The sequence below is a fragment of the Lithobates pipiens genome, unplaced genomic scaffold (genome assembly GCF_037356315.1).
Source record: "Lithobates pipiens isolate NorthernLeopardFrog02 unplaced genomic scaffold, aLitPip1_a1.2 Scaffold_18, whole genome shotgun sequence".
NCBI lineage: Eukaryota > Metazoa > Chordata > Amphibia > Anura > Ranidae > Lithobates > Lithobates pipiens.
In genome coordinates, this window is record NW_027507758.1 from 551,903,822 (window position 1) to 551,929,691 (window position 25,870).

The window sequence follows — 25,870 nt, forward strand, 5'->3', positions numbered from 1 at the left end:
AGAAGAGGGTGCAGATCGAGAGGATGAGGAGGGTGCAGAAGAGTAAGGCTGAGCGAGCCACTCAACCAAGTCTGGTGCATCCTTTAAAGTAATTGAACGCACCTTCTGCAACTTCCCACTTTGGCTCAAGCCTGTTGCTCCTGCCCTACCCCTACCACCCCTGCGGAAGGGCCTGCCTCTTCCTCTGCATGTCATTTTTTAAATGACCCTGTGACAAAACTCTTAGTCCCTATACCGCTGAAGGACTGCTGCAGTATAGGTGAGCGGTCAGCAGTGGTGCACGTCAACCCTATCTATTGTGGACCGATAGCGGTCCTTACAGAACAGCAGACTGTACCGCACTCAAGCCTATGTACCGTAGCACCCTATACCAAGTTACCAGTCCTTATAAGAACTTTTGTGGACCAAGCAGGTTGTGTATTAGTGTTTAGCAGACTGTACGTCAGTCCCTATACCGCTGAAGGACTGCTGCAGTATAGGGCAGCGGTCAGCAGTGGTGCACGTCAACCCTATCTATTGTGGACCGATAGCGGTCCTTACAGAACAGCAGACTGTACCGCACTCAAGCCTATGTACCGTAGCACCCTATACCAAGTTACCAGTCCTTATAAGAACTTTTGTGGACCAAGCAGGTTGTGTATTAGTGTTTAGCAGACTGTACGTCAGTCCCTATACCGCTGAAGGACTGCTGCAGTATAGGGCAGCGGTCAGCAGTGGTGCACGTCAACCCTATCTATTGTGGACCGATAGCGGTCCTTACAGAACAGCAGACTGTACCGCACTCAAGCCTATGTACCGTAGCACCCTATACCAAGTTACCAGTCCTTATAAGAACTTTTGTGGAACAAGCAGGTTGTGTGTTAGTGATTAGCAGACTGTACGTCAGTCCCTATACCAATGAAGGACTGCTGCAGTATAGGGCAGCGGTCAGCAGTAGTGCACGGCAACCCTATGTATTGTGGACCGATAGCGGTCCTTACAGAACAGCAGACTGTAACGCACTCAGGCCTATGTACCGTAGCACCCTATACCAAGTTACCAGTCCTTATAAGAACTTTTGTGGACCAAGCAGGTTGTGTGTTAGTGATTAGCAGACTGTACGTCAGTCCCTATACCAATGAAGGACTGCTGCAGTATAGGGCAGCGGTCAGCAGTAGTGCACGGCAACCCTATGTATTGTGGACCGATAGCGGTCCTTACAGAACAGCAGACTGTACTGCACTCAGGCCTATGTACCGTAGCACCCTATACCAAGTTACCAGTCCTTATAAAAACTTTTGTGGACCAAGCAGGTTGTGTGTTAGTGTTTAGCAGACTGTGCGTCAGTCCCTATACCGCTGAAGGACTGCTGCAGTATAGGGCAGCGGTCAGCAGTAGTGCACGGCAACCCTATGTATTGTGGACCGATAGCGGTCCTTACAGAACAGCAGACTGTAACGCACTCAGGCCTATGTACCGTAGCACCCTATACCAAGTTACCAGTCCTTATAAGAACTTTTGTGGACCAAGCAGGTTGTGTGTTAGTGATTAGCAGACTGTACGTCAGTCCCTATACCAATGAAGGACTGCTGCAGTATAGGGCAGCGGTCAGCAGTAGTGCACGGCAACCCTATGTATTGTGGACCGATAGCGGTCCTTACAGAACAGCAGACTGTACTGCACTCAGGCCTATGTACCGTAGCACCCTATACCAAGTTACCAGTCCTTATAAGAACTTTTGTGGACCAAGCAGGTTGTGTGTTAGTGATTAGCAGACTGTACGTCAGTCCCTATACCAATGAAGGACTGCTGCAGTATAGGGCAGCGGTCAGCAGTAGTGCACGGCAACCCTATGTATTGTGGACCGATAGCGGTCCTTACAGAACAGCAGACTGTACTGCACTCAGGCCTATGTACCGTAGCACCCTATACCAAGTTACCAGTCCTTATAAGAACTTTTGTGGACCAAGCAGGTTGTGTATTAGTGTTTAGCAGACTGTGCGTCAGTCCCTATACCGCTGAAGGACTGCTGCAGTATAGGGCAGCGGTCAGCAGTAGTGCACGGCAACCCTATGTATTGTGGACCGATAGCGGTCCTTACAGAACAGCAGACTGTACCGCACCCAAGCCTATGTACCGTAGCACCCTAGACAGACCAAGTTACCAGTCCTGATAAAGAGCTTTGTGGAACAAGTGAGTTGTGAATGATTAGCAGACTGCAGCAGAAGGGCAGCAGTCAAGTATAATATTCTTTCTATATTTGGAAGAAAGAATATTATACGTGTACAAGCCTATTACCGTACCACTGATACCAGTCCTGAAAAGAACCTTTGTGGAACTAATAGTAACAGCAAGTCTTTAAAATTATCCTCACTGCCTGACACACTGCTTCCTGCCTGTCCCTATACAAATTGGCAAAAAAGAGTAGGCTGGAACGATTAGCTGGAACAGCTCTTTTGTGGACCTGATAGTAACAGCTAATGATGATGATGATGATGATGATGAAGAAAGACTAATCTGGCTGAGCTGTCCCTAAAATAGCAGCATACAGCGCTCTGTCCCTTTATCTAAACTGACAAAAGAAACTCAGGCTGCTGACCTAACACCTATACCAGTCCTGAAAAGAACTTTTGTGTACCAAATAGCTAGCGTTTTCTCTGTCCCTACTCCACACAGGATCCTTTCCCTACAGTGACAGAAGAAAGAATGTAAAATGGCCACCGGATCGGGTGTATTTATAGGTTAGGGGGAATGTCCAAGTGTCCATGAGCTGTCATGTCTCAATTGGTTGTCCTGTAACACATGATAAACGTGTCACGAAAGGTTAAAGTTCTTGTATACATTAAACACGTAAGTCCGCCGGGGCGAACGACGGAAAAAGGCGTTCGAACCCGCGGACGGCGAAAGTCGGAAATTCGCCGCGAAACGACCGCCGGGCGAACCGTTCGGCCATCACTACTCTTGAGCCCCCTCCCTAGGGATAGAGAGCCTTGACTGATGAGGGCATGGCCAGGTACCAGTCAAGGGGAACAATTGGATGTAACATGGGTATGGGATGAGCCTAAGCTCAGAGAGCGTGTGCCCCGGGGAATTCTGGGTCTTTCAGAAGAGTTGTTTGGAAGAGCTGTCCACCCTCCCACCCCTTTTTCCTCACACTTTCATAAAAAGAACATTATACCAACAGTAAAATATGGTGGTGGTAGTGTGATGGTCTGGGGCTGTTTTGCTGCTTCAGGACCTGGAAGACTTGCCGTGATAAAAGGAACTATGAATTCTGCTGTCTACCAAGAGATCCTGAAGGAGAATGTCCGACCATCTGTTCGTGTACTCAAGCTGAAACGAACTTGGGTTCTGCAGCAGAACAATGATCCTAAACACACCAGCAAGTCCACCACCGAATGGCTGAAGAAAAACAAAATGAAGACTTTGGAGGGGCCTAGCCAAAGTCCTGACCTGAATCCTATTGAGATGTTGTGGTATGACCTTAAAAAGGCCGTTCATGCTCGAAAACCCTCTAATGTAACTGAATTAGGACAATTCTGCAAAGATGAGTGGGCCAAAATTCCTCCAGGACGCTGTAAAAGTCTCATTGCACGTTATCGCAAACGCTTGGTTGCAGTTGTTGCTGCTAAGGGTGGCCCAACCAGTTATTAGGTTTAGGGAGCAATCACTTTTTCACACAGGGCCATGATGGTTTGGATTTTTTTTCACCTTTAATAATAAACACCTTCATTTACAAATTGCATTTTGTGTTTACTTGTGTTGTCCTTGACTATTGTTTAAATTGGTTTGATGTTCCGAAACACTTAAGTGTGACAAACATGCAAAGGAACAGGAAATGAGGAAGGGGGCAAACACTTTTTCACACCACTGTATGTCACAGCTTGCTGCGGTATCTTGACCTTGCCAGCAGTTAAAGTAGCTGTAATGGGCTATGCCCTTGATGGAAAATTGGAAGTGGGTTGTCTGTCCAGCACTTATGATAAGGACAGGCCCTACTTCCCTCTTTTGGTTGAGTTCTCACAGTACGACTGTGACACTGGTTAAATATGTTCACATGTTATGTGTTGGAATTTAATAAAGCTGTGGCCTTGCCCTTTCCAACCAACATGGTTGTAAGTGTCCTATTAATGGGGTAAAAGGGAAAGGGTGGTGGGGGATTTGATTTAATTGTGGTACGCTAATTGGGACCCAGACCCATTGCGCCTCAGCAGTCATGTGTGAACCGGCTCCATAGACAGCCGGTCAAAACTTCCTGCTATTGTGAATTGGATGTGGGGAACCCACATCCAAGTCACAATAGTGTGAACTCAGCCTCATTGTGTAATTTGATGGAAAAGGGCAACCAATAGATAAATATTTTGAATCTTGGACTGGTCCAGCAACTAGTCACATCAAAATACCAAGGAATTGGCGACCTGAATTCTGCTAGAAGATCTTAGGGAGCATTAACGAGAATGGGAAGGTGGAGGTGGCAAGTCATCAATCCAACCCAAAAAGCCCTCTGAATTCAACCCAGCACATTCCTGCAAACACCACATAAATTCTTCAACCCTGGCATGCCCAGTGTAGACTGCATGACTACATGACCTGGTGCCAGGCTGATCAGAATTCACATTATTAACCGGCAAAGGTAAAGGATATTTAAAACCCAAAAATCTAAATGTAATATTTTGCAACTCACCAGTCCTTAGATGTGGGTCTGCCTTTGTTTATTTCAGTTTTTTCTCCTTTATTTCACCTGGTAATCCTGAAAATATTACAGTACACTTACATACCTCCCAACACTTTGAGATGGGAATGAGGGACACCTACTAGAAAACGTATGTAGGCATAGGACACGCCCCCATCACACCCCCTCAAAGGAGGCTTTACTGAAAAAAAATGGTTAATTAAATCCTCAAGGGCTTTTTTTACCACTACTATTGCTTTATATTGGCTTTTAAAATTAAAAAATGCAGCAATTTAGAATTTGGATGAAAGGTTTAGCGCTGGGAAACACTTTTTGAAAGATAAAACGTACATTTTATATACAACTATATAGATCAGACCAAAATGAGGAACAAATGAGGAAGAAAGAGAGACAGAGGGGAATTGATCCCAATCAGGGACAGTCCCTCAAAATCAGGGACAGTTGGGAGCTATGGACTTTGTTTCCCAGAGTGACTACTCTCACTCCTCTTCTGTATAGATCGAGGTGGGCATGGTTGTCACCCAGGCTTGACTTCAAAAAAGTCTTCCTTTCTTCATCTCCGATACATGAGGAGTGGGGGATTAGTAATTCACAGAATCAAAATAATATTGTTTTATTCTTTTAGTTCACCACTACATTTCTAGCAACCATAACAGGTATTTTATGTAATTGAAAATGTTGTTAAAGTATAACTAAAGGCTAAACTTTTTTTTTTCTTTTTAGGAGGGGGGTGGGATTAGAACACCTGCCAGTTTTTATGGCTGTCTGTGCCTCCATTAAAGTGGAGTTGAAGGCTTTTTATGTTTATTAAAAGTCAGCAGCTACAAAAAGTATAGCTGCTGACTTTTAATAAACAGACACTTACCCGTTCCATGGTCCAGCGATGCGGCCAAACTGAGCGTCGTTCCTCTCCGCTGTGCTTCCATTGCCACTCTGGGCACCCGGCCATGGCAGCTTTTGGCTTCATGGCCGGGTACGCACGGCGCATACGCGAGTCGCGCTGCACTCCTGGAGTGGACAGGTGATCTCCTGGGGCCTGTCACATGTCCCAGGAGATCGCCTAGAGGGAGGTTGCCGCCTAAGGTGAAAGGAGGAGTCGCCTTGGCTTTCCCTGGGTGGAAGGAAGAAGTGGGACAGGAAATCCCCCTCCTAACGAAGCCCCCGCTCCCCCCCCAAAAAAATGACATGCCAAATGTGGCATGTAAGGGGGCGAGGAGTGCTTAAAGTGGAAGTTCCACTTTTCATCCTCTCAATTTGTCCTGTTTACCATTATCATTGAAAGTGAAAGTAAAATAAAAGCCCAAATTTTGTGTTGTCTTAAGAAAAGTAATAGAGGGCAAATCTTCTAGTGGGGGCACTGGTTCTGGTGACCCCCAAGGAATTCCTTTAACCTGCAGGGATTTCCTCTCACTTTCTGTTTTTGACTATTGGATAGGACGTGAAGGTAAATCTTCCTAATGGGACAAAGAGGGCAACAATAAACCTTATAGGGGTTATAACCCTCTCTTAGCCCTTGTACACACGGTCGGAGAATCCGTCGGAATGTGTCCTATCGGACCGTGTTGTCGGATAATCCGACTGTGTGTGGTATGCATCGGACTAATTCCGTCGGACCCAATTTTCCAACTTGTTGGAAATATTTTCCGACCAACTGGTTCGATCGGACATACTCCGATCACGTGTAGAGAATTTTGATCAGACCAAGTGCCACACATGCTCAGATCAAATTCCTACATCAAAGCTATTGGCTACTAGCCTGAACGTAGTCCCATCGTAACGAAATTACGTCATCACGTTCTGAATGATTTTTCAACAACTTAGTCCAACCGTGTGTATGCAACAGTTTCGGACAAGGTCCGACAGGCAAAATCCGCCGGATTTGGTTTTCGAAATCTCTGACCGTGTGTACAGGGGCTAACTCTATTCAAAGTGGAAGAAAAAGTTTTGCATATAGTTCTACTTTAACCTAAAAAATAAATCTAATTCTACCACCCTGTCAAAGTACTGGAAACCTGAGCCTGCAATATACTACATTTCTGTTCTTGGGTTTAGAAAACCTTTAAGATAAGCATTTTTTTCTACGCTTTTAGGTACAGCACAGAAGTTCATTTTTTGTTCTGTCTGACAGAAATTACAAAAATAATTTTTTTAATCTTTTCGCAATCTGTCATACTAGACATGTTAACAGACATTACATACCCAGGTTCTATTTAATAGGCCTTTATAAATTTACTTAGGACTTTTAGTCTGCCTGGAGTTCTTTAAATTTAGCATACACAACATAAGCTACTTATTACAGTAATCACAATGACAGCTCCTATAATGCAGCAGCTGTGATCGAAAAACGAAGTCAGCATATATATCATCCACCATTTATCACTTTCGTAGGCAATCAATAAATATCATGCATGGCTTTTTAATAAAGGCTTTTTTCAGACCCAGCAAAACCACTCTGAAGCATTAACCATGATGATACAGTATATATCTATATACAGATATATATCTATAGATATATCTATAGATATAGATATGTTAGAAGGCTTGCCGCAGGCTAGCCTGAACTTGTAGGAGGAGTCTGAGGGCTATATATCCGTCCTCCTCATCTATTAGATGCTTTGTCAGCTTGTCTCTGGGTTACGGCCGATGCATGTCACTTCCGGTTCATCACAGTGCAGTGTTCGGTGGCAGCAGTGGTGGCGGTTCCTCTACCGGTGCTCACACCGGGTACCATCGGGGGACCGTCCACCCACACATCCAGTGCGCAATCCGGCACCATCGAGGGGCCGGCCCGTTCTCCTGGTGCTCACGCCGGGCACCATGCATACATGCTCTATCCGGCATCTGCGAGGAGACGCTGCCTGCTTTCCCCTGTGCTTGCGCCGGGGGAACATCACCCACTAGGCACGCCAGCATCAGGGAAAGGGGGCCGGCCACACATCCACTTCTCCCAGGGTTTGCCGTGGTCGGTTTCACCTGGGGGGTGGTGTCCCCTGGCTTTCAGCTGGGGGCGGAGCTCTGCCCCTCCAGTTGACTGCATTCAACTCCTCCTAGTCACCGCCCCTGTTCACTGCAGCTCCTCCTGCTCTCCCTCAGAAATCCAGTTGCTCTTCTGCCCCCATGCACACCCCCCTCTTCAAGCTACAGAGGGGGAGGGGGAAGGAGTCACCGAGGGCAGTTCCAAGATGGGGGGGCCAGTTGGTGGGTTAGCTCCACTGCCATGACCAGCTACAAATAGTTTTCATGATTGGTAGGAGTACTGTTTTATCTGATGGGATGATTTGGCCACTCGTGGAATTTTTGTGATGATAAATCTGAGTCCCACCTCTTTCTGTGTATTTCCAGTATTTATCAGATGGCTCCATCCCCACTGCCAGCGTCACGATCTCCCTCTTTTATCAGAATTTGGAGATACCAGGAGAGGAAGTTAAATCCTCAGCCGGTTCTCCAGCTCCAACCTTCAATAATCTGGTGCAGTTCTCAGTAGGGCATTTGGATGGTCATGTGTTAAAGTTCCAGGTGAAGAGTAAAGGGGCTTCTCTGGGGGAGCTGTTTGTCTCAGTGAGTACTGTCCCACTAAACAAGGATGTCTGATATCGCCTGGAGGGGGGGACTCAACACATCTGCAGCTTCAGGTATAAGGGGGATGGATCTGATGATATTTATATGGGTGGTTACCAGCACCTAATGGAGTAATTGCTATCAGATGGTGCTATTCTTGGCATTTGGCAGCAGTGAGAAAGTTTTTTTTTTTTTTCCAGTCATAGCAGTTCAGTTACAGCATTTTTAAGTCATAGTGGTCCCGTCCAGCGTGTCAGTCATAGGGGGTTATTTATGAAAGGCAAATCCACTTTGCACTACAGGTCTTTGGGTTGTGGGAGGAAGCCGGGGTGCCCGGAGGAGGCCCACGCAGGCACAGGGAGAACATGCAAACTCCAGGCAGGTAGTGTCATGGTTGGGATACGAACCAGCGACCCTTTTTACTGCTAGGCGAGAGTGCTAACCACTGTGCCGCCCCCATATGGGCTGAGGTTTAGTTTCTTTAAATGATTGTTGACCACAATCTTCTCGCCCCTATTACATATGGCATAGGATGCACGCTTATTTCATTACACTTGTATGACTACCCACCAGGGTCTGTGAGTACACTAGCCCTGAGGGTTTTAGTTTTGCTACCTGCCTGTTTTTTCTGTCGTAGCATTTAGTTTTTAGCATTTTTGTTTGCTAGTGCTCACATCCAGGGTCTGTCACATCAACAGATCCATACGGGCTGAGGTTTCGTTTTTACTTGATTGTATTCCCACATTCTTCTCGCCAGTATACCATACGTCATAAATGCACATTCACCGTTACACCTTTACTACTACCCACCACACTCTGTGGGTACCTTAGCCCTGAGTGTTCTTTTTTAGTTACCTGTCTTGACGCTGCAGGTTGCTCAGGCTCGCTCACTGCATACACTAGGGTCGTGTCATCATTAGGTTCACATTCACGCACTGTTGGTCTTGTCATTTCTGCACCTACATTCTCATACTTGTCAGGTACATAGGGGTGTTTTTGTTTCATGAGTTGGTTGTCTGTTCTCATTTCTCTAGTTTGTGTTTCCTTAGATCAGGGCATGTCGCGCTTTTTGGAAGCGACAAATTCGCATTTATCTCTCCAACGCCGCATGGGGGTTCAGTGCATGGTAGCACCCCATCATTAAGGGGTGGGGCCATACCAAACTCTTAGCTGAGTTGTATCACTGGTGTACCCCTTTCCTCATCTGGGGGTGGGGGGCAGTATTTTTTTTTTAGGTTGTTATTCCCAACTCCGTCCCAACATCATCCATCCACCAGCGCATAACATATTTCTATGCATGGTTCTTTAACCCAGATTAATGCGGTACTTAATGCGCTCTTAATGTCCATGCTAAAATTGTTGGACAGGGTAGAGGGGTTCATAGCCCACTCGGCTAGAGCGGAGGGGTCAGCTGCAACTCCTGCTCTTCTCCGGCAGGTGATGTTGGAATTTCTTCGTAGTGGCATGTGGAACTGGGGGCAAACCTGGTCACAGGCGATCGATCTGGCCAATGGTTCTTTATCCAGAGTATTCCATGGGCTTCTACCTAGGGTGGGAAGGTTTCATGGGTTCATGTCTCTGGCTTTCGCTGCACATTGCCTCTGCATTTGGCCTCATCTGCCAGCACTATCAAGTATATATCAGGTGACCAGCATTTAAGGCCCCTACAAACACCTGTCTGTCTGTCCATTTTTCCAGCTCACCCTCTCTAAACCAGGTTAAGGGGTATTCAGAGTTAGTCGGGGATGTTCTCTTTGGCACGGCTACCAGTTAATGGCCAGGTTTTCATGGCATGTCAGACTTCCTGTCTCCTACCCTTGGCGCAGTTCCCATTTAGTGCTGTAGGCAGTTCCCTTGTACTACACTTACAGTTTCCCCATAATTAGAATAGATGGACAAGCCAGGAGTTGGTGGTCATATTACTATACCACAGTAACAGTGTCGGATTAAAGTATATGTCCTTCTCTGCAATATTCCTCTGATCAGCTCTTTCTCCCTTTCCCCATGCATCCTCTCACTACAAACAGTTTGTTCTCATGTCCAGGTTTATTTTCCTAATTAGGCTCACATCCTAAACCCTTTTCTGGATGTTCATCGGGATCGGAGGCAACTTTCGTAGGTCCCGAACAGGGGATCTCTTCTTTTATCATCAGGTACATGGGGCGCTGGAAATCCTCCTGTTTTAGAAGTTACATATGCAACCCCCTTTTCTATAGTCATCCGGGCATTCACTATTTTCTGGACTGATGGTTCTTGCTGGCCCTTCATTGAAGCTTTCACATCACACCTACTTCATGTCTCTTTTTTCCCCCTTTTAGGCATACTGACCAGCTAGGTCAAGGCACACCTCGGGTCTTGGTTAGGATTATCACATTTCCAAAGGAAGACTCTGACTACAAGTTAGAAGGCTGGCCGCAGGCTAGCCTGAATTGGTAGAAGTCTGAGGGCTATATATCCCTCTTCCTTTTCTATTAGATCCTTTGTCGGCTCGTTTCTGGGTTCCCACCCACCCGTTACCCCCATGCTTTCATCATTTTATTCACATTTCATACATATTCATTCAGGGTATGCCCTCTTTTAGGCATACTGACCAGCTACGCCAAGGCACACCTCAGGTCTTGGTAGTTAGGATGATCACATTTCCAAGGGAAGTCTCTGACTACAATATATTGATATATACACTAAATTACCAAAAGTATTAGGGCGCCTGCCTTTACCTGCACATGAACTTTAATGGCATCCAAGTCTTAGTCCTTAGGGTTCAATTATGAGTTGGCCCACCCTTTGCAGCTATAACAGCTTCGACTCTTCTGGGAAGGCTGTCCACAAGGTTTAGGAGTGTGTCTATAGGAATGTTTGACCATTCTTCCAGAAGTGCATTTGTGGGGTCAGGCACTCATGTGGACAAGAAGGCCTGACTCACAGTCTCTGCTCTAATTCATCCCGAAGGTGTCCTGTTGGGTTAAGGTCAGGGCTCTGTGCAGGCCAGTCAAGTTCCTCCATCCCAAACTCGCTCATCCATGTCTTTGTGGACCTTGCTTTGTGCACTGGTGTGCAGTCATGTTGGGACAAGAAGGGGCCATCCTCAAACTGTTCCCACAAAGTTGGGAGCATGAAATTGTCCAAAATGTCTTGGTATGCTGACGCCTTAAGAATTCTCTTCACTGGAACTAAGGGGTCAAGCCCAACCCCACACCATAATCCTCCCTCCACCAAATGATTTGGACTAATGCACAAAGCAAGGCAGAGACATACTTCATTCGATTTTTTATTTTTTTTATTTTTATTTTAACACATACTTTAACATGTAAATTTTAAGCATTTATTTTTTATTTTTTATATTTTTTAACCACTATCAGAATAGTGGCCACTAATTGCCAAAAGTTTTCCAACATTCCCATTCAACAGAAGTTGACTTCTGTTGAACAGGGATACCCGCACATGGTCTGAATTTTGATCCTTCCATGGGTAGATTAAGATTTCTTTCTGGGGATATCACATATAGTTATTTTTGAAGCTAAATAAACTGCTAAGTGGATTTTGCCTAAAACTTATAATAGATGTAAAACCAATCACTAAAATCTCATAGAAGCATTCACATGTTAATGCAATTTTAAAAGTCATTTTCAATTTCAATTAAAGCAATCCCTAGTGATCCTTCCCGAAGATCCATATTCAGGCATTTTCTGTTATAGGGTGACAAGGCTCTATTCTTGTCTCCTAATGGTACTCACTCAATAGTTGTCACCTTGCTGCACAAGCTTTCAAAGGAGACTACAAGTGGTTGTTTCAACTTGTATTATACAGGAATGGTCCACTGTTGGTAACCCACTAAGAAATGCTATGTAGCCATTGCTGAGGTGCATTCATGTAGACAGGAAGTGTCTGAACGCAGGTTATGGGACTGCTAAGATACATCAAAGCATAAAAAAAAAAAGTTAGAAACAACACCCTAATTAAAAAAAAAGAAAATGATTCACAATACACAGCACTTTAGCAACTAAATGTCATTCTATTAGGATTTACATCTACTTTATGCTATGTAACTTTTTAAGTGCATTTCATCCCAGTATGGAGCTCTCCTCTCTGAAAGAAATACTGGTACATCATTTGATTTATTCAGTATACCAGTCCAGAACTGGTAGAAAAATGCCTCCTGGGGAAATAACATCTGGTTATTACAGTAGCTAAATAGAATAGCGATTGGGTTTAGGTTAATGCTTAGATGTGCATTTTCTGTACAACATATTAGAATTGAAGTCAAGAATAGCTTGGTTGTACTTAAAGCTGTATTAAATCCAAAAAACAAAATGTATTGTACTAGGCTTGTATATATATATATATATATATATATATATATATTTATATCTATATCTATATCTATATCTATAGATATAGATATATATATCTCCATACATACATCCCATAGAATAAAATGGGTGTTGCAATTCTTAAGTCACATGGTATTTGCGAAGCGTTTTTTTCAAACACAATTTTTTGGGGAAAAAAACACTTTCATGAATTAGAAAAACAAAACAAAACACTAAAGTTAGCCCATTTATTTGTATAATGTGAAAGATGATGTTATGCTAAGTAAATAGATCCCTAACATGTCAAGCTTTAAAATTGCGTCTGCCCGTGTAATGGTGGCAAACTATGGTGCTTAAAATTCTCTATAGGCAGCTCTTTACAAACCTGTTGCACAGAAGGTCTTGTGCTAGAATTATTGCTCTTATTCTGATTGGTCTGACCGGCTGCTTTTCTGGTCGCTGGCAGCCAGGTAAGCAAATAGGTGGAACCGGAAGTGACAAACTACTCGCTGCTCCCATTTTCCAGGGTTACAGAGAGAAAGGAACGATGCCAGTTACACTCTCTCTGTTTGGGGCAGCCATCCCCGCTGGCCGCATCACTCCCGGGCTTTGCAATGGGACAGGAGAGCCCGGGAAAGGCGGGGGTGGGACCCCCTTCCGCCACCCACAGAAGTGATCAAGTGGCTAATTAGCCACTCAGATCACTACTGTCTTGAAGGGAATCGCTAGCCGAAAAAGATACATACTGGGAAGATGCTTGTAGGTGCAGGCATCATCCTGGTATAACCACTGAAACACAAGGACGTCCATGGACGTTCTATGGGTGGCAAGTGGTTAAGTGTTAGCTGGACTTTGACTTTGTTATTCAGGTTCATAGTGCATCTGAAACTATGCTCTCCTGAGTCTGTCAATGTTGCTGTCCAAAGGTATCACCATTGCTCCTCCATCTAGAGTCATAAGAAAAATAGCGCTGCAGCTCAAAATCCTTGTCATTTCCAGGTTCTTTGTACCTAGAGGAGACCAATTAATTGACATTCACTTGTCTCCTTGCCCTCTACCCATTGATACTTATCATATCAGTCCTGGGCCCAGAGCAGGTGTTGTGCAAAGAGGTCTTTGGAACCAATCAGGCATCTGTGCAGTCGACTGATTGCTTCCATATGAAAGCCAATAACGTGTCAGATTTACATGGATTGTAGTGTGCGTAAAACCCCCTGATGCTGACATCCGTTGGTTGCAGAAAAAAAGGTTAATGATATCCCAGATAGCAGAGAAAAAACACAGTAGGTGTTCTCACAAAAATATTTTTTATTTGAATTCTTGAAAAGGTTACAAGGGCAGTATGCCATACAGTACAGACAACAGAACATTTTGTAATGCGTTAAACAGATAGATATGACATTGGGATAATACTATACATTGTTCAAGGCAACTAGTCTTGTATTTGAGCGTACCAATACGGCTTGCTCTCAGTTCGTGCCGCCGCCCGAGGCTAGCCCTCATCGGCAGCTGAACCAGTGTCAGTGGGGACATTGCTAACAGGCCCAAGCAGTGGAAGATGTGGTTCCAGAGGGGTTAATCTCTATTTCGCGACCTGGGCGAGCAGAGAACTCATTAGTGCAGAAGGGGCCAGTCACGGGCAGCGACAAGAAGGGAGGAATGGGCAGGAAGGGGAAGGTAAGAAGTATAGTGAAAGATGAGGAAAGGAAAGTGGTGGGAGGATGAGAGAAGGGAAAGGAGAAAAGGGTAGGGTCCGCTATCCGCCCCAGCCCTCACCAAGGGTTTGTGGGCGCGGTGTCCCACTAGTTAGGTCCGGATCACATGGTAGGGGGTGCAAAATAGGATTTGTAGTGCTCTGTGGTTTTAAAATGAATCCAGCAGGCCCAGGTAGCCGTAAAACTTTGCAGGCGCTCTTGGGAAATATGAATCAGTTCCTCCATTTCCTCGATCTTCGAGACCCTCACTAACCACTCCCTAATGGATGGTGTGTCCTTCGATCGCCAATGTACCGGAATGCAAAGCCTAGCGGCATTGACCATATGCATTGCAAGTGACTTGTGATAGAGTCTCTTAGGCAGGGTCGAGTGATGTAGAAGGTATTGCGCTGGGCTAAAATCTAGGGGGAGTGTAGTGACACGTGTTGTTAGGGCATGCACCTCTCTCCAATACTGTTGGATTAGAGTACACTCCCACCAGACATGGATCATTGAGCCCACCGCCCTCCTGCAGCGCCAACAAACGTTAGAGATTGTAGGTGAGAATTGGTGTAGGAGGGCCGGGGTCCTGTACCATTTGGTAGCAATCTTGTAGCAATTTTCTTGTATTGCTACATTCAATGAGCCTTTGTGAATGTGTGCATATATGTCTTCCCAGTTGTCATCCGTAAGGGGCACCTGAAGGTCCCTTTCCCAGGACAGTCGCGACGCGTCTCCGCCGGATGTGGGACAGTTACCCTGCAGTAGGGTGTATATGAATGATATCAGGTGCCTTTGAGGGGTAGAGCGTGTGAGTAGGGACTCAAAGGCAGTAAACTGTCTGCTCCACTGCGATGAGGGATCTGGCGACACGAGGAAGTGTCATAGCTGTCTGTAGGTCCAGAAAGGGAATGTTTCAGTGCGTGATGAGGATACTAAGTCCTCATAGGGACGTAAACGTCCCCTGTAAAAAAGTTGGTGTGCCAGTACATCCTCGTGAGGCCATTCCCTTTGAAGAAATGCTCCAGAGTCACCAGGGGGAAAGTCAGGGTTCCCTCGCAGGGGGGTCAAGGGGCCTGGGTAAGAGGACAAATGGAAAGGCACCATGGTCTTCCTAAAGGTCGTTAACGTAGGGTAGATAAAGGGGTGCATCACCAAGTCTCGGGGCCATAGAGAGGGTTTCGTCCAAGGGAGTAGATGTAAAAATGAATTTGTGAAAGAATTCTCCAATATGACCCACGGCTTCTCGTGTTTGTGGACTTTCCAGTCCACCAGTCTAGTTAAGTGACAGGCTAGGTAGTACTTATGTATACAGTAGGTGTTCTAATGTTTTCCCACTAAAATGTTTTGGCTGAAGGTAAACTTTAATTTTGTAGGATATTTTTATATGTTTTTTTATTTCTTGTGAAATATTATTACATTTCCATAGGAATGATGCTGATGCTTTTCTGAAATTGTATCAGGGTATGGAAATAATTGCTTGGTGGAATGATAAAGGGTAAGAATAAAAAAATGACAATGGCCTTTTTTTATATATATATTTAGATGAGCTCTCTGCCTTGCTTTTAAATAAAGCTGTGTTGATTATCTTTCATCATGCATTATCATTGTCACAATCATTTTGTGTAGGCAGTGGTAATCCTAATCCACCCCTGTTGATGAGCTGTACTAACCCAGGGTGCTTGTTTCTTACAAGGAAACCTAATGGTGAGTCCCACAGAAGATAGATAGTTGCAGCATGCGTGTCCAGATTAATTATTCATATAGAGGGACTCTGTGAAAGCTAAAGAGAGTGGCTTGTCCCAGCCATAAATTACACCATTACATTGGAACTGCAGAGATATATTCTGCAGACCACACAAGTAGTAAGTTGCTTTTTATATAGCGAGTACAGTGAAAAAGAAGAAAAACCCTCTTCTGAAATTACTATAATGCCACCGTCTGCCTCTAAAGTGTTTTCTTTTTCTTGACGGCTAGTCTTTGGTTCTATCAGTGTGCCTTGTGTTATATGGTTGATTTAAAGTGGACCTTTCCTTTACAAGTCTGCATGATGTGTCACAATATATAACAACAGTTTTAGTTCTAAAAAAAAAACATCTTTTATCATTGTTTACATTTCAGGAAGATTTTCAGCCCCTAAGCAACTCTACATCTACTGAATAGTAAATACCATAGATCTTCCTGTTGGACATGGTGAGGGTCCTCCCATGGCCAGATGCAGCTCTTCTGGGTCAGGCTGAAATTGACTGTATTGCGGCCTCTAGTGGCCACTCTGGGCCATTCAAACTGTGTACATGCACAGTGCACCTTCTCATACCTCCCAACCTTTTGAGACTGGAACGAGGGACACCTATTAGCAAAAGTATGTAGGCGTAGGACACCCCCATGCCACGCTCCCTTAAAAGAGAATTATATAAAATAAAAATAAAATAATAAAGATATATTACAAGTGCTTTTTCCCCCCTACTATTCCTTTATACTGGCTTCTGAAAATTACAAATGCTGTCATTTAGAAATTTGGATGAAAGGCTTAGCATTGTGAAACACTTTTTGAAAGATATAAAGTATGTTTTATATACAACTTTATAGATCAAACCAAAATGAGAGACAATTGAGGAGGACAGAGGGACTTTGTTCTGAATCAGGAACAGTCCCTCAAAATCAGGGACAGTTGGGAGCTATGCCTTCTCCTGGATTCAACTAAACTTTTGGTCTTGGCTGCACACATGCGCAGATATTGAACAGGCAGCAACCACCACTACTAAGTGTAGCCAGGTGTTGGGCTGCAGCAGTATGGAGGTGGAGACATTGCCTTTTAATCTTCTCTCCCTGTAGGCTTTCTCAACCTTTTCAACACAGAGGAACCCTTGAAAAGTTCTTCGGTCTCGGGGAACCCCTGCTAAAAATTTGAAATCTGCAACTCGTGATACATTAGTGTGATGGTCAGTGGGAAGAATGGTCCTCACACTTGTGGTCATTGGGAAGAACTACCTCCTTACAGCTAAAAAGATCAGTGGGAGTGGGAACCTATTTGAGAGGCAGAAATTGCCCAATGCTGAAGGAACCCCTAGCAGCCTTTGGAGGAATCCTAGGGTTCCACAGAACCCTGGTTGAGAATCACTGCTCTACTGAGATACTGATGTTATGCTGCATCATCTTACTCAGGCCAGCAGGGAGAGCGCTAAAGCCAAGTAAGCCCAAAGACTTGTATGCAGAGCACTGAGAAACCAGAGTTGTAGATTGAGACAGTAGCCATATAATGGCTACACTATAATGGTTACACTACATTTTCCAATATGCACTATGCAGTAGAAGTAGAGAGAGGATTTTTATTAAACTGGCTAGGAAAGTACTTCCTCTTGGTACCAAGGGAGTTAGCGAGAAAGCACCTCTGCGTGAATAGCCTGCCAGCTGGCAGAGATCCGAGCCTCAGACTGAAAGTGAGGACACCTGTGGGCAGTGCAACACCAACCACTTTTGCAGCACAGCTGCAGTAGGGAGACTGGAGACATCCACTCACCCTCTGCATCCCACTGCTGATCACCAGAAGCTTTTGAGGAGAGACCAAGGGGGCCCCCCTTCCACATTAAGAGGTCACTGCAGCATCCCAGGGATTGGTAAGAGGGCTATTCACCCATTGTTGATACTACTAGCAGGGACTGAGCCGTTGGGAGCAGGATACCAGGTGTACCCAATCCATAGTACACCCATACTGCAATCAATACTGCACATATTCCAAACCTACAGCTATACCAGCCCTATACCGCATTATACTGAACCTTTACCGCATCTGAACCACATCTACCTTGCACCAGTGTCGAGACTATACCGTACTTATACTATACCTATATTGCAGGCAGGTTAACTGAGACTGCCGTTAAAGCAAAAGTAAAGGCATTTAAAAAAACTAAACTAAAACGTACCCTGCAAGGTAAAGGTATAATATTCTAGTATGGCTTTACCTTGCGTACCCACATACTAGCACATTATGAAATATTTATCTTGAAACAAAGCCCTCCAGCAGGGAGCTGTCTGCTACAGAGGCTTCCATCTTCATCCACTCTTCCTTTCATGGTTCAGGGACTCTGGCCGCCTAAATGAATGAGCCGTGAGTCTTGACCCCAGCACACAGGTCTGAAGGAACTGCACAGGCATGCCATTCCTTTGGAGCGCATAACATCATCAGCTGCTGCTCACTAGAATATCTCCTAAACAGTGCACGTTTAGGAGATATTCATTTTATCTACAGGTAAGCTTTGTTATTTGTTGCGGGTTGTCAGACTGACACCCTGCAACAACGAATGCCGCAATGCATGCCCCCAGGCTTAAAATCCTGAAGACGTCATATGACGCACAGTCAGGATATTGAAACCACTTTGCCAACGTCATTCTGCTTTATACTTGGTTTGGCGATTGGATACTACCAGTCCTACCACTGGGTACTAAGTATTACCTTCAGTGATTTCCTGTGATATTGTATGTTTGTAGACTCAACCGTGTGTGTTAGAAAGTCTGAGGCTTTTTGGAAAAGGTCAAGACAAAGAAGAGAGGACCCATCAGCGGATCCTATGGGGGTAGTGCTACATAGGCTTAGCTAATGCCAGGAGGGGACACACTGCACATGCATGCAGTGTGAATGCCCCAGAGCGGCCACTGAGGGGGGAAATATAGATATGTCATTCATCCTGCCTGCAAAACAGCAGGATAGAGAGGTATGAGGGATCAACGCGTTTCCTGGAGAGGACCTCAAAGAGCTGCATCTGGAATTGGTGGACCTTCAACTCTTTCAACAGGAGGAGTTATGGTACGTACTATTCATTACATGTAGAATTGCATAGGACAATTTTCTGAAAATCTTCCTGAAAAATAAACTTACACTTTAAGACTTGTTCCTCAACTCCCATCCAGCGATTTTGTCTTAGCTGAGATGATGTCATCTGTCTGATCCAGGCAGCATTTTCTTAGTTTCTACTGACCAATGATCAGTGTATAGCAACTCTGTAGCAAGTCATAAAATGGAAAAGCTGCAGCATGTGTTGATCTTTGTCAGATATTTGTGAACATAGCTAAGCCACTGTCAACAGCTCAGCTCACAAAGTAGATGGTGACCCTTGATGATACATGAACAAAGATGGCTCCATCCTTCTTGAGTACTGTGATCTACCCGAGAGTTAACAAATACATGCAAGTGTTGTACTTACACATTACTTAGCATCCATTTACTTAACATTCAAACTATATCTGATGCTACTGTAAGTCCACTTTAATCTGAAGAATCAAGCGAAAGGGTTAATAGTGCCCTAGATAACAGCAATTGGACACTAACTGACACTTTTGATACTTTTTGGAGACCAGTGACACTATTACAGTGATCAGTGCTAAAAATATGCACTGTCACTGTACTAATGACACTGGCTGGGAAGGGGTTAGCATAAGGGGCGATCAAAGGGTTAACTGTGTGCCTAATATTGTGTTTTTTCACTGTGTATGAGGTGCTTTTACTGTGGGAAGACATTGATACATGTTCCTGCTTTGCAGGAACACAGGATCAATGCCTTCTCTACTGACAGAATGACAATCAGCCTTGTTTACATAGGTAGATCGCCGTTCTGGCTCTCTGCCCAACAATCGGTGGGTACTGGAGTACATCAAGTCTGCAGTACCCGCAGATAAGCTCCCACTGTCTCTAATCACAGCAGGAGCGGGTCGCCGGCAGCACTCATGCTTTCTCTAGACCCAGAAATGCAGGATCACCCAATATATACAGTATACAGTCAGCAAGTGGTTATTTTCCTCTTGCAGTCCCTGAACAACAGGGCTGGAGTGTGAGAGGAAGAAGCAGTGCAAGGACAAGAAGTATGCTGATAGGAGTAGAAAACAGTGTGACCAGGGACAAGTTCATCACTATACTGCTTCTTCTTTCACTGTCCAGTCACAGGCTGGGGAGGGTCCATGGCAACTTGAGTTTAGAGCAGGAATCTTCAAACTACGGCTCTCCAGCTGTTGCGGAACTACAAATCCCATGGTGCTTTGTAAAACTCTGACATTCACAGACATGACTAGGCATGGTGGGAATTGTAGTTCCTGAACAAATAGAGGGCCATAGTTTGAAGACCCCTGGTTTAGAGGAATTGGGTTGAATGATGCTGGCAATCAGACTGTGGACATCTGATGGCTGAAAAAAGTACTATGGGGAAAATCTCTGCATTGAAGCTGAATATTAAATCAAATGCTGTTTTGTATTACATCTTGTTATTTTTGGCTGGAGTTCTGTTTTAAACACTATTGCATATTATTAAGGTGATCTTCCTTTTCTGTTTGTTTTTCAAGTCTCTGATCTCAGAAATGGAATCCCTGAGGCCCAACCAGGTGATAAACCTTTCCATACAGTGGAATACAGCGCTGACTTCCATAAATTTGGATCAACAATGCCGGTGGTGAATTTTAGGTGGGTGTTTTTATTAGGTGTTAGGTCTTTTTATTGGCATATCTTTTGTGTACTGAGCCAAATTACTTGTAAATCCAGCTTTTTATTGGTAACTAATTTTTTATTTGCTGCAATGCTATATTTGCAAACAAGCACCAAAATCCTCATCTCCAGAGCAATGAATGTGTGCAGCATTGTGTTGGCTGGATCAGGTGACCAGTCATCCATAGGAATCTTTTATTAAATGTTAAAAAAAAAAAAAAACGATTCGCCATTTTGATAATGCGAAATGTTTAAAACCAAATAAAGCTGACTGATGTAAATTCCACTTGCCGTTCACTACTTATTTAATGTTGTCATGAGATGGAGCAGTAATTGCCTAAAGCTGAACTTTGGATAGGTATATAAAAAAAAAAACAACAGAATTTATTTTTTACAGATATTTATATAGTGCCGATAATTTACCTTGTTGTACATTTGCCCTTAAAGGTTAACTTCACATTTAGGAGCATGTTCCATGTTACACCTAAATTTAGGGTGTAACATGCAACATGTCCCTAGTGACCCACCTGCCAGACCTAGCACAATTTGAAAACAAAGCCGCTGTGCGGGCTCCGCTCACAGGGCCACATCATTCATTCACAATTTCCTGTAAAAAAATGAATCTACAAGTACCATCATCTATCCCTTGTGACAGCAATAAAAGTAATATTTTTTTATTTTATTTAAGGGGACAGTGTTAAATAAAAATAAAAAAATGTTTTAAAGCGCACCAAAGAAAATGCATAGGTAAGTCACAACCGCAAATGTAAACGGTGTTCAAATCACACATGTGCGGTATCGTCGCAATCGTTAGAGCAAAAGCAAAAATTCTAGCAAAAGGCCTCCTCTAACTCTAAACAGGTAACCATTAAAAAATGTTAAACTTTGCCTATGGAGATTTTTAAGTACCGTTGTTTGTCGCCATTCTACGAGTGCATGCAATTTTAAAGCGTAGCATGTTAGGTATCTATTTACTCGGCATAACATCGTCTTTCACAATGTGCAAAAAAGTGGACTATCTTTAGGCTGCTTTCACACTGGGGCGGTATTCAGGCGTTACAGCGCTAAAAATAGCACCTGTGTAGCGCCTGAAAAAAACCGGCCCCTTTCACTCCATTGTGAAAGCCGGAGGGCTTTCACACTGGAGCGGTGCGCTGGCAGGACAGTGAAAAAAGTCCTGCTAGCCGCATCTTTGGAGCGGTGAAGGAGCGGTGTATTCACCGCTCCTAAACCGCTCCTACCCATTGAAATCAATGGGACAGCGCGGCAATACCGCCGGCAAAGCGCCGCTGCAGCGGCGCATTGCAGGCGGTTTTAACCCTTTTTCGGCCACTAGCGGGGCTGCAGCGGCGCATTGCGGGCGGTTTTAACCCTTTTTCGGCCGCTAAAACGACGGTAAAGTGCCGCTAAAAATAGCGGCGCTTTACCGACGATGCCCGCACCGCCCCAGTGTGAAAGGGGCCTTACTGTTTCCTTAATTTTTTATTCAAAAATGTATTTTTTCCAAAACAAAATGCGCTTGAAAGACCGCTTTGCAAATACAGTGTGACATAAATATTTCGACCCCCATGTTATTCTCTAGTTACATCTAGTTAGTCAGGTTGAAAAAAAGACACAAATCTATCTAGTTCAACCATAAAAATAAATAAATAAATGAAAACATTTCATGCAATCCCATATACCCAATCCTGTACCCACAGTTGATCCAGAGGAAGGCAACCCCCCCCCAGAAAAGCAGGATCCAATTTGCTACAGCAGGGGAAAAATTTCCTTCCTGATCCCAGAAAGTCAATCGGATTTTCCCTGGATCAACTTTACCTATAAATGTCAGTGCCCAGTTATATTATATACATTTAGGAAATAATCCAGGCCTTTCTTAAAGCAATCTACTGAGCTGGCCAAAACCACCTCTGGAGGAAGTCTATTCCACATTTTCACAGCTTACTGTGAAGAAACATTTCCGTATTTGGAGATGAAATCTCTTTTCCTCTAGACGTAAAGAGTGCCCCCTTGTCCTCTGTGTTGACCGAAAAGTGAATAACTCAACACCAAGTTCACTATATGAACCCCTTATGTTTTTGTACATGTTGATCATATCCACCCTTAATGTCCTCTTCTCAAGAGTGAATAAATTCGGTTCCTCTAATCTTTCCTCATAGCTGAGCTTCTCCATGCCTCCTATCAGTTTGGTTGCACTTCTCTGCACTTTCTCCAGTTCCCCAATATCCTTTTTGAGAACTGGTGCCCAAAACTGAACTGCATATTCCAGATGAGGTCTTACTAATGATTTGTACAGGGGCAAAATGATACCTCTCTTAATCATCACTGTTAGTGTAGCACCAGTCTTATGGGGCCGACTGGGCTGAGAGGCAAATTCGTCTAGTACCCCCATAAAGCAGCTGCACTGCTTCCGGTATGTGGGAGGCCGGTATTCCGCAACTGGGGTGGTTCTAATTTTGACTGTACTATCATCCTGGACCACAAACCTTCCTCACTGTGCTATATTTTTTCTGCTGCACCATTGGCATGGTTATATCTTCTTAGTCCTTGACAAGAAGGGGTGTGTCATATTTAAATTAGGGGTGCACAAGTTTATTCAGGCCTAGAGCAGCACAAAACCTAAATACAGTACACTACTGCTCTTAATCAGGGTTCAAGTCCTGGGGAAAAAAGTGTGGGACCTCCCACCCAAGATCCCCTTCCCCACTAAAAAAAAATGATACAGTCTAATGCGCGAACACTTCAAAAGTGGTATTTTTCATCCACTTTTCGTATTGTGTAGATAAAAAAATAAAAACAATCCTCAATAAACATAAATACGGTAATTCTCTGAATAATCAGCATTCATTCAATTGTGCGTCCATGCAAATGTGAACATCATGTTCTGATCTTGGAGAATGTTATTTTGTATATAGAGTGTTTATGTGGTGAGTTTACACTTTTCATTGAATAGAGTTTGGATAACAAAGGTTTAAAGGGAAAGGTCATAAACTAACTGCAGATTATCTGGACAGAACGCTTGGGGAGCTAGTGATGTGTTCCTGCTTAGGAGATGTATGTTAGCTTGGGGGGCTCCAAACTCTGCAGGGCTCCAACACACACTCTCTGCTATTCCAACCCTTCACATATTTTCACATAAACTTCCCTCCTGGCATTCAACTTTTCCAAGTATTGTGCTCAGCTTGCCACCCAAACTGATGTTCCTCCCTCAGCTCACCTCTCTCCCTGCATGTCCTGTGAGCAGAATAGCTGTGCTCCTCCTCTGGGTTCTCTCATCATATGGCACTGAAGATAGAGGAGGGGGGGATTCAGCAGGACACACAGAGCAAGTATGCAGGAGACTGGGGTGGGGGGGGGGGGGGTGAGGAGACAGAAAATCAGGAGGGGCCGGCGGGGAGGTGCGCATCAAGAGAGGCCTGACTAAATACAATCTCTTAGCAGCAGGGACCTGATCTACCCATCAGCTAGCTGTGATTGACAGGTAGATCGAAGAGGAAGCTGTCATGGGGCCCCCTACTGGCAATGCCTGAATGGTGAGTCCATCCCTGGTGTGCAGCAGTTACTATTGCGAGCTGTGTCGGCGGCTGCTGGTGTAGCACCTGCCACACAGCTTGCATACTTCAAAGTCTTGCAGGACATGGCTGCTAACGCGAACTTAGTTCCTGTTGTGGAAAAAGTACAGGAATTCCCATGAGTTCCCGCAGGACTTGAGCCCTGCTCTTAATACAAGAAAGGACTTTGCTCGCTTTGGAAACTGCAGCTTGGCATTGCCAAATTCTACCAAAACCCCAGATCTTTCTCCACCATTAATTCCCCCAGTTGTACTCCCCATAGTATTTATGATGCATGCATATTCTTAGCCCTCAAGTGCATACATTTATAAACATTAAACCTCATCTGCCACATAGTCGCCCAATTAGACAGTGCATTGAGGTTGGCTTAGTCGGCTCTAGTGTCTCTGCTAAAAAAATATTTATAATGTTTGGGGGTTTTAAGTATTTTTTTTGCAAAAAATACAGATTTTATCTTGTAAGCAACAAGTGTTAGAAATAGACTTGGTCCAGAAGTGGTTAAAGAGCTTACAATCTAAGGTCCCTGATTCATATTCACACACTAGGGCCAATATACCAAGAGCATGCCTTTGGAGTGTGGGAAGAAACCAGAGTACCCAGGGGAAACCAATACAGGCAAAGGGAGAACATGCAAACTCCATGCAGGTAGTATTGTGGGTGGAATTACAAACCGATGAACCTAGTGCTGCTAGGCAGAAGTGCTATTCATTAAGTCACACTGCACATATTTATTAATACATTGATAAGAAACCAGTGTAAGTACCTGAATTTGACCCGAGATTAGCCTATTTTAGTCTACTGTACAGCAAAGCTCATAGAGGGTGATTCAAAAGCAGCTTAATGAGCCAGTCAGGTGTGCTAAAGAAATCGGAGTGGTAGTGAGCTGAGCTTATCAGTCTGCTGCTTCTCATTTCGCTGTCCACTCACAGGGTGGGGGTAATGAGGAGACCTGTACGTGAAAGTGAAACTGCAACATGGAAGGATCAGGGCTCGACCTGCCAGGCAGGACTGTGTTGTGTGGCAGAGCTGTGTAAATCCCATGACTGGATAAACAGAAGTACAAATCCCTTAGCAGATAAAACTAGTTTTACATAACGCAGCAACATCTACACACACAGGACACCTAACATTAGAAGTATGTTTTTTCTCTCAAAGCAAATATAAACTGGTACTGACCAGTCTTCCAATGTTTCTCTTCTCCCTCAGTTTCTCTCCCTCACTCAGCTTACGTGACCCCAGTGCTGATGGAGAGAGGCAGGTGAGGGCAAAGAAGGATGCTGTGTATGAACCCAATGTCCTCCTTATCAACTGATGATGTCAGGGCAGGATTAACATAGGGGCTATTGGAGCTGCAGCACCAGGTCCCTACCATAAAATAGACCGGGGCTGTTTTTTAAGCCCACTGGATTGAACAAAAAAAAAAAAACTGACTGTGTGTACCAAGCTTAACAGTATACAGGGCCTAGGATGAAGCTAAGAAAGCTGAACTATCCAGTCAGCTAAGCTGACTGAAGCTTAGCACTACTACTAAATTTAAATAGTCACATCTGGTTAAGACAGGTTGGCTACACTTGCAAATGTTGGAAAAATGCAAA

At 44.3% G+C, this 25,870-nt stretch overlaps 1 protein-coding gene across 1 annotated transcript in view; it reads left to right on the forward strand.

Moving 5' to 3' along the window:
• The window catches only part of SPATS1 (spermatogenesis associated serine rich 1), a 105,395-nt gene that overhangs the window by 54,194 nt on the left and 25,331 nt on the right, over positions 1-25,870 (forward strand). The window contains exon 5 of the mRNA XM_077488897.1: positions 20,565-20,682. Within this exon, the coding sequence (XP_077345023.1) occupies positions 20,565-20,682 (118 nt within the window). The remainder of the gene's footprint in view (positions 1-20,564; positions 20,683-25,870) is intronic.